This window comes from Elephantulus edwardii, unplaced genomic scaffold (assembly GCF_000299155.1).
Source record: "Elephantulus edwardii isolate Elephantulus edwardi_28Jun2011 unplaced genomic scaffold, EleEdw1.0 scaffold00646, whole genome shotgun sequence".
NCBI lineage: Eukaryota > Metazoa > Chordata > Mammalia > Macroscelidea > Macroscelididae > Elephantulus > Elephantulus edwardii.
Genome location: NW_006400396.1, coordinates 60941 through 69555, shown reverse-complemented (window position 1 = coordinate 69555; position 8615 = coordinate 60941). Strand labels below are relative to the sequence as shown.

At 42.3% G+C, this 8615-nt stretch overlaps 1 protein-coding gene across 1 annotated transcript in view; it reads left to right on the top strand.

The window, feature by feature from the left end:
• The window catches only part of LOC102843952 (tubulin--tyrosine ligase-like), a 7613-nt gene extending 3618 nt beyond the window's left edge, over nt 1–3995 (top strand). Inside the window, exons 3-4 of the mRNA XM_006903404.1 lie at nt 2020–2163; nt 3881–3995. Coding sequence (XP_006903466.1) covers nt 2020–2163; nt 3881–3995 — 259 coding nt within the window. The remainder of the gene's footprint in view (nt 1–2019; nt 2164–3880) is intronic.
• Nucleotides 3996–8615: the final 4620 nt, after the last annotated feature.

Genomic DNA, 8615 nt, shown 5'->3' with positions numbered 1-8615 from the left:
CAATGTATATTGAAATTATTTTTATCTAATAAAGTTCATTAAATACTTAAAAAAATTTATAGCTATCCTCTTTTTATTTGTTTTCATTCCCTTTTTTTCTTCATTTCTCCTTTTTTCATTATTTATTTGAATATTTATTAGAATTCCACTTTGGTTTATCTGTCGAATACTTAGCTATGCCTCTGTGTTATTGTTCCAGTGGAAGATGAGATTTCTCCTAATGCTGAACCACACAGCCTTTATTCCCAATCCCTCTGACCGGAAAGACAGGCTTTCTCCAGGAGTTTAGCTCCTCATGTCACAACTCCACTAAAAAGCCATTCTTCGGTCAAAGCCATGAGAGAAAACTGACCTCCATGCATGTCACAATTCCAATATTTTTACTTTCCTCCTCAGTCTCCCTGCCTCTTTTTAATTTCAGAGCTCACACGTAGAAGCATTTTTATTTTGTCCAGAATTTTTGTTGGAAACTATGAGACAAACAGACTATGATGGGCTTGTTCCATCTTATTCCATCAAATGTTATGTCTGGTTTCATTGAAATATATACAACCTATATATGCATAAAACTATTTTAAAAGTTACTGAGTTATATAGACACCCTTGCAAACATCATCTAAACCAAGTTCTCCAGTTTTGTTTTGTCTATTTTTTATGCTGTGTAATTAGGTTACATGCTAATTTAGAAGCATTATTTATGTATCTCTTACATTTTTATGAGATAATCATTGCTATCTAGAAGTACTTTTGCTTTAAATTCTACTTTGTCTGCTAAAATGTCATAAAATTCCATATTTCGAAGTCTACTGTCTGATATCAATACAGCCCCTGAATCTTTGTTTTAATTAGTATTTACATGGTATATCTTTTCTCATCTTATTTTTATTATGCTCAATTCACTCTATTTAAGGTGGGTTTCTTATAGACCATGTATAGTCTATTTGGTTTGGTTTTGTGGTTTTTGCATAATATATCCTTGTTTATCTTTTTACTGACAGTGTTGTTGAATTTGATTTATAAATGTGCCTTATAACTCACATGGATAGTTGTGTTTTGTTTTTTAATCAGTCTGTAAATTTTTGTCTTTTAACTAGAGGAATTTTGGAATTTAAATCTCCACAGATAAAGGATGGGCAATCTCCTCCCGTGTGATTATTGTCCCTGAAAACCCACTGGATGGTCAGCTTTGGCTTGGTTCCTACTCAGTGGCACACAACAACAACAAATCATCTTCCTCTCTCTGAGCAGCTGGTGGATTTGAACTGCATACCTTTGCATTGGCAGCTCAGTTCCTTACCACTAAAGCCATGAGTACCCCCTCTAGTTTTATTAGATGTAGAATATTTTTTTCAGCATGTCAAAGATACAGTTCTTATTGCTTCTATTATTGATATCAGCTCACATTACAACAACCATACCTTTACATTAGTGTGTGTTTTTTTCCTAGTTCTTTTAAGGACTTTTTTCTTTGTAATTATCCTCTTTGTCAGGATACAGAAAAATTTTATAGTGTCCATATGAAACTTACTGTGATTTTTTTAAGTCAGTAGTTTGAAATCTTTCATTGCTTTTAAAAATTTCTCAAGCCATTTCTTCCCTAACAATTTCTTCTGCCTTACATTCCTTTCCTCCTCATTTTGTGAGGTTCACCTAAGCATTCAGTTAATATTACTGTATTCTCTATGTCTCTTAGGAAGCTCTAGTGTCCCAGGGGTAAGGAATTGCAACCCAAAGTCACTCAGTTCGCATCCATCAGCTGCTTGGTGGGAGAAGGATGGGCAGTCTCTTCCTGCCTCTGAAAACCCATGGGAGGGTCAGCTAGGAGTCATTTCTGACTTGATCATAAATGATTGCAGGGTTCTTGAACAAACTGGTTTAGTAATCTCTTGATAATAAGTGTAAAGGCTGAATTAAGCCAAAGGCAGTTTATGTGCTCATTTGCTGTGACAGTATACAAGAACTCTGTGTGTGCCTCCTCCCTCAGCCACCCAGTTCTCAGCAATCGCCTTCTGTCCTCAGGAGCTGCCTTGTGAGCGTAGAGCCTGCCATCAGCACCAAGCATCTCCCCTACCAGAGCTTCCAGCTCTTCGGCTTTGACTTCATGGTGGATGAGGAGCTGAAGGTGTGGCTTATTGAAGTCAACGGTGCCCCCGCTTGTGCTCAGTAAGCCTGAACCCCCTTGTGTGTTAACATGTGAGAAGTCATCTTCACAGTTAGGATTAAATAGCAGAGTCTTGGAAAAGTGATGAGCTCCCATTACTGAACGGGTTCGCGGGGAGCTCCTGTAATAGCTGTTATGAAGGATGACACAGCAGTGGGGTCCTCTTGGGAACTAGTGACACCAGGCTTTGCTGGGCTGGTTCTTTTCTCATCCCCACAGTGTGTGTATTGGTTCATCTCTGCTCAGGTGCGTGTCAGATGCAGTGAGAATTTGAAGCAGGCTAGTATAGAAACCCTCTCCTCTGACAAGTTGAGCCTCACCGGGCCACTTGCTCTTTCACATGATACATTTGCAGTTTCCTAGACACCCAGTGCTCTCTCTTGTGCATGTTACTCCTTTGCTTGTGTTTCTCTTTCTCTACACACACACACACACACACACAGTCTTTCTCTCTTACCTCATTCTGTATTCCTGGAGCCCTGTGTCTTTCTCTCCTCTTTTCATTTCTCTCTTTGACCTTTCCTCTGTCCACATTCTTTATACTCACCAGGGCTCAATGAAGCTGTCACTCCCAGAGATTCTTTGCTAATGTCTGGTCAAGCACACTGAATTTGTTCTCTTCCTGGTCAATGCCTGCCCCTCCTGTACATCCATCACAGACTGGCAAAATTGCTTTTTATTATTATTGTTAGATTCTATTCTGGAGTCTAAGGGGTACCTAATATAGGCCATGGTCTTTGCAATTACTTGCTATGCATGAGAGAGCTGAACAGTGACTAGGGATGATAGGAGAGTTGATGCCTTTGAGCTGTGGTGCTGGAGAAGAGTATTGAATATACCATGGACTGCTAGGAGAACAAACAAGTTCGTCCTAGATAGGGTGAAGCCAGACTGCTCCTTGGAGGCAAGGATTTTGAAGCCCCATCTGACACACTTTGGACATATTGCAAGGCGGGATCAGTCCTTGGAGAGAGACATCATGTTTGGGAGGGTGGAGGGACAGCACAGGAGAGGAAGACACTCAATGAGATGGATTGATTCCATCACTGAGGTAATGGGGATATGTGTGTCGGAGACAATAAGATTGGCAAGGGATAGAACAGGGTTTAGGGTTGCTGTGAGTCACAAGCAACTTGACAGCACATGACAACATTGACATTTTGTGTCTTTCCCCTCAGTGAAAGCACAAGTTGTCTGTCTTCTTCACCTTCAAGGCCTACCATAAATGTTTGTTGAGGAAAATCATTATGATCATGCAGTGGCTCCTGGCTGACAACCTGTCTTGAGACCTGGGGCAGTGGGGAGTAGAGAGGGCATTGGGGGTGCCAACCACTCACACAGTTTAAAATCTGTGTATAATTTATAGTTGACCCTTGAGCAGCATGGTTTGAACTGTGGCCTCAAATGTCAGTAAAGCACCGAGTATTCCTTGAAAACGAAAGTGGCAGTAATCATCTCTCCTTGAGCAGGTCATCTCTCCCTCACAGGAGATGGTTAGTAACCGTGCACTCATCATAGTAACAACAGGAGAAGATAGCGTGTGTAAGAAAGAGGCCCTGCATAGTTCAAGCCCGTGGTGTTCAACAGTCCACTGTATTCATAAGGACAGTGGAGTTTGGTCTTGCAGATGTGGTTATTCTAGGGAAGATCCTGTTGGAAAAACTATGTTTGTACATCAGTGCATATTCCTGATGATACTTGTTTTCCAACCCATTCCAGGAAACTGTATGCAGAGCTTTGCCAGGGCATCGTGGACATAGCCATATCCAGTGTTTTCCCGCCCCCAGACACGGAGCAGCAGCCTACCCAGCAGGCTGCCTTCATCAAACTCTGATGGACAGGGTGCCCACAGCTGCCTCGGAGTTAGCATGGGCCCGGCTTCATGAAAGAGGAAGACAACTGCACACTATCAGGCTACAACTGGTGGGACAGAGGGAGAGTGCGAGGAGAAAGCCACCTTCCCAAAGAGGGGAGCACTGGAGGTCTTCCCTGACCAAGTGTGCCACACTGCTCAGAAGACTTGGAAGATGAAGCAGATTTCCTGGAGGGAGAGCAAAATGTTCTTCCAAGAGGGAAGATCCCAGAGACTGGTTGCTTTATTCTCTCATCCTTTGGATCTTGTTCTCCTGAGGCAGCATGGTGAGCAATGCCCATCCTTCCTGAGACTGCACACCGTTTGGACCTCCAATTGGTGTCTTCCCACCTGCTGCAGCCTTCGTGCCTTAGCGCTGTTCCCAGCGGCACCCTTCTACTCTGGGAGATAGAGTGGGTGCTAGAGCGTCTGGGAGGTTGCTACTATGTTAGCCAGTCGCCCTCAGCCCGGCAGTCGGCCCACTAAACTCTGGATGTCCTGGGTTTAGTGCTGCGCACCACCCACCCTGAGACAGGGCTTACTTTGCCTCATCCCAGTCCTGGTGGAGGTTGATCACTCAGTCACTGGGCAGGGTTGGTGTTGGGTGAGCACCAGGACAAGCACTGCTCTCGGTCAGCTCTCTGCATGTTTTAGTTAACAAAGCTGCAAGTTTGCCCAAAACCTATAAACACGAGTATGAAAGAGGAGAAAATACACATGATAGCTCACTTTTCTGGCCAGGTGGGTGTGGTTAGTTGTTTGAAAAATGATGATTCATTATTATCTTTGTTTTAAACTAGAATTCTAAATGCACTTTTGTAAACGTTCCCTTTTCTTAACTTTTTAAAGAAACCTGAGGATCGGGGGAGAAAGCAGGATTCCACGTCTCCTTGGGCTGGGCACACAAAGCTCTCCTGACTGTCTCTCTTTCATTTTCCCTGGGCACCTTGCACAGGATCTGAGAGGGCAAGTTGAGTCTTAGAGAGGGGTCTGCGCATGCTGACTCACACATCAGAAGAGAGGCTCAGAATAAATATATTCCCACTTTAAAAAGAAAGAAAGAAATATATTCCCACTTTAATGGGAGACTCTTCTAAAACTGAGGCGGGGGGGAGTCCTTCTAGAGCTCCATACAGCATTTTGTCTCTGTGCATGTACTGTTAGATCCACCTGGGGAACGAGTGTCATCTTGTCAGCAGGCTGCATCATTGGCAATGGGAAGAACAAGATGCAGTTTGTCGGCGTGAGCTGAGGAAAGGCACCCTTTTTATAATATGCCAGCAGCCGCCTTTGAAAAGCATGCTCCCCTCACCAACATGTGGCTCTGCTCCATCAGTCATTCCTACCTGGCAAAAAGCCAGGCAAGTTGTTTTTTTTTAAAAAAAAAAAGAAGAAGAAGAAGAAAAAAAAAAGCATCACCTCCCAAGTATGAGATGTGGAAGCTTATGGGGGTGGGGAGAAGGAATCATGATAAAAGTTATTTCATAAATGCAACCACTGGGTAGTGATAAGATGTGAAGGTGTTATTTAAGGGCTACTTGGAGAAGGGCCCACGTAAGTGGGTTGTCTTGGGAATTTGAAATATGAGAATAAAAACGCTTGTGGTTACCCAGGGTAAGGATCATGCAGTTGGCACCCAGAATAAGGCAGTGAGTGGTAACAATTGATCATGCCAGTGCAGCTGATGGACTAGTGTTTGAAGTCCTGAGAAGGGTGTGAGGCCCAGAAGACCACAGAAAACTGCATACCAGGCTCGAACAAATAGCATGTCAGTTCCTGACTCGCCTTGTGAGCAGATGATGGGGAGAGGCCTAGGTAGTACAACTCCACACTGATGCAGTATTGGGATTATCTTTTGGATCCAAATTGCATTTAAGAATTTCCCAGAATTGAAAGTGGCAAACAGTTAACAATTTAGATGTTGGGAAGTCTGAATCTTGACGTAATTTCAGATAATCTAATTTACTTAAAAGACATATAGGTGAGGAAAGTAAGACTTGAAAAAGTTTTGCTTCCTTCATCTGGTGACTGTGAGGTATCCCTTTGTGTGTTTCTTTCAGATCAGGCAGGCTGGATATTTCAGAGTTAGCTCTTACACTTCCATGACATCCTTGGCGCAAATGGTCGTACCTTGCCTCCCAGCCAGTCTTCATAGGTGAGATCCACAACAGTGTCTGCACCTGCTGGGGGAGAATGTGTCATTTAAGTGGAGGTGGTTTCCAGTGGTGGCTCTGTCCTTTGCTTGCATGCACTTCGTGCCTTAGCTGCTTATCGTGGAGGAGAACGTGCCTGCCCCGGGACAACCTCAAGGGCTCATTGTGAGGACAGATTAGATTAGGAAGACTCGGAACTTTCTAGGACCAAGGTTCGCAACAATGACTACATGCTAGAATCACTTGTGAAGCCTTTAAAAATGCTGATGCCAATACCTTTTTCTCCCTTAAGCTAACCACTTAACATCAGTATGTTTTAGAATTTATTAATCTGCTGCTTGCAAAAGAAAAGCAAGCATGTCATTAGTGTCGTAAGATTGGGTGAGACTGATGGATTTTAAAAAATTCTCTTGTAAAAGACAAACTCTTTATGGTTGGCCAGGTGTTGACATATCTCCACCGTGTGAGCTGGTTCTTCATGAGAAAATGTTTTTGCTTTTCATCATAGCATTTAGAAACTCAAACATGCTTCCATTTACTGAAACAGTGTATGAAGCTTAGGCAAAAATGTTAACAGGCATGAACTTATAAATCTGTGAAGTACCTGTTGAGGTTATTAATTAGAGAAAAGCCCTTCACATTTAACTCCTCTGGTGATTTAAACCCCATTTTACCAAGGGTCTTTAAGTGCCTCTGTGTTTGTCTGAGATGCTGAGCAGGTTTCTCAGAATGGTCATCATGAAAATCTGGTGATGCTGGGGTTTACAGGCCAGCCAGTGGCAGTGACACTACAGACATGCTTTCCAGGAGCAGCTGAAGGTGAATCCAGCCCAGTCCTGCTGAGGTGTGATGGGGCTTCAGGTGACAAGACACAGCCCACTCTGCATGCAAGTGTGAAAGAAAATGCCGTGGAATCTTGTCTCATTGTGGGCACAGAATCTGTACATAAGAGGAAAAGGCTTCTGGAATGAGGCAATTGTATGGATGTTGAAAATACCTGGAGCATTAAAGTAATAATATTTCAAGCTGTTTGTCCCCTTTGATTCTGTGATCTTACATAAGTATTTACTGCCCTGGGGTCTCACTGCTTATTTATTTCCACAGTATTGTTACTCAGAGTTGGCACATTCTCTAGATAATATTTCGGGATTTGCAAGTCATACTGTGTTCTAGTGCTTTATTCTTTTTCTTTTTACATTACTAAAAAAATGTAAAAATCCTTTTTCATTCATAAACTACACAAAACTAGTATTTGGCTGCATTTTGCTCACCTCTGCTTCTAGCCAACGCAAGATGTGAGAGGTTGTCTTAGAACATAGGAGTCAGCTGTTGCAGGGATTGTCTGGCTCACTGAAACCATTCTGGCTGTCAAAGTCCTCTGCGCCACCCACGTGACGTCTTGAGTCATAATGCAAACTGTGAGATGAGGCTCAGTGTTATGAAGGAAATTTTTATGTGCTTCAAACTTGGTGGGGAGAGGACTTCTGAAATGAACCACACAAGCTTCCAAAAATGGCTCAAAATATTTTAAAACTGAATAGACTTGTAGCAAGTGAAGAGATTGAATTAGTCATCGAAGACATACCCCAAAGAAAGGCTCAAGACCAGATGGCTTCACTGACTAATATCCCAAAGCCTTAAAAAAATAATTAACACTAGTTTTTCACTAACTGTTCCAAAAAATAGAAGCATAAGGACCAATTCCTACTCATTTTGTAAGGCCATAGTTATTATTCCTTAGAAGTAAGGACATCAAAACTTGGTCTCCTTTACTTTGGACATTTGTCAGGAGGGATCAGTCTCTAGAGAAGGACATTTGTAATAATCTAGAGGGGAAAAGGAAAACCCCCAGTGACATGGATTGACACAGAAGACGCAACAATCTGTTCAAACAGCAACAGTTTTGAGGGTGGTGCCAGGATGGGCAATCCTTGGCTCCACTCCATACAAGGTGACCATGCGGCAGGTGCTCTGTAGTCCTTAACCTTTTTACTCTGATTCCACATCATGCAAATCACAGGAATCGAAAGCAACAGAAACAAAAAGTCGTTAGCGTAAATCTAGCAGACCAAACCTATGAGAAAGGATTGTGCCCATGACCAGGTAGGACTGAGACAATGAATGCAACTGAAGTCAATCGGTAAGATAGACCATACTAATGAAGAAAAGAAAGCACAGGATCATCTCAGTAAACACGCAAAAAGCATTTGGAAAAATGTAATACCTTTACATAATATAAACATTCAAAAACTAGGGAGAAAGGAAAACTTTCTCAACCTGGTAAAATATTGACATAAATTTTTTGTCACAACTAATTCATAGCAAATACATTTTTAAGAGATATAAACGCAGGTTATATACCTGGATTTCACCTGATGGTATGCATAGGAATCAGATCTATTACATCTGTGGAAAGAACTGCTGGAGAAGCTCAATATCAGCTGTGAAA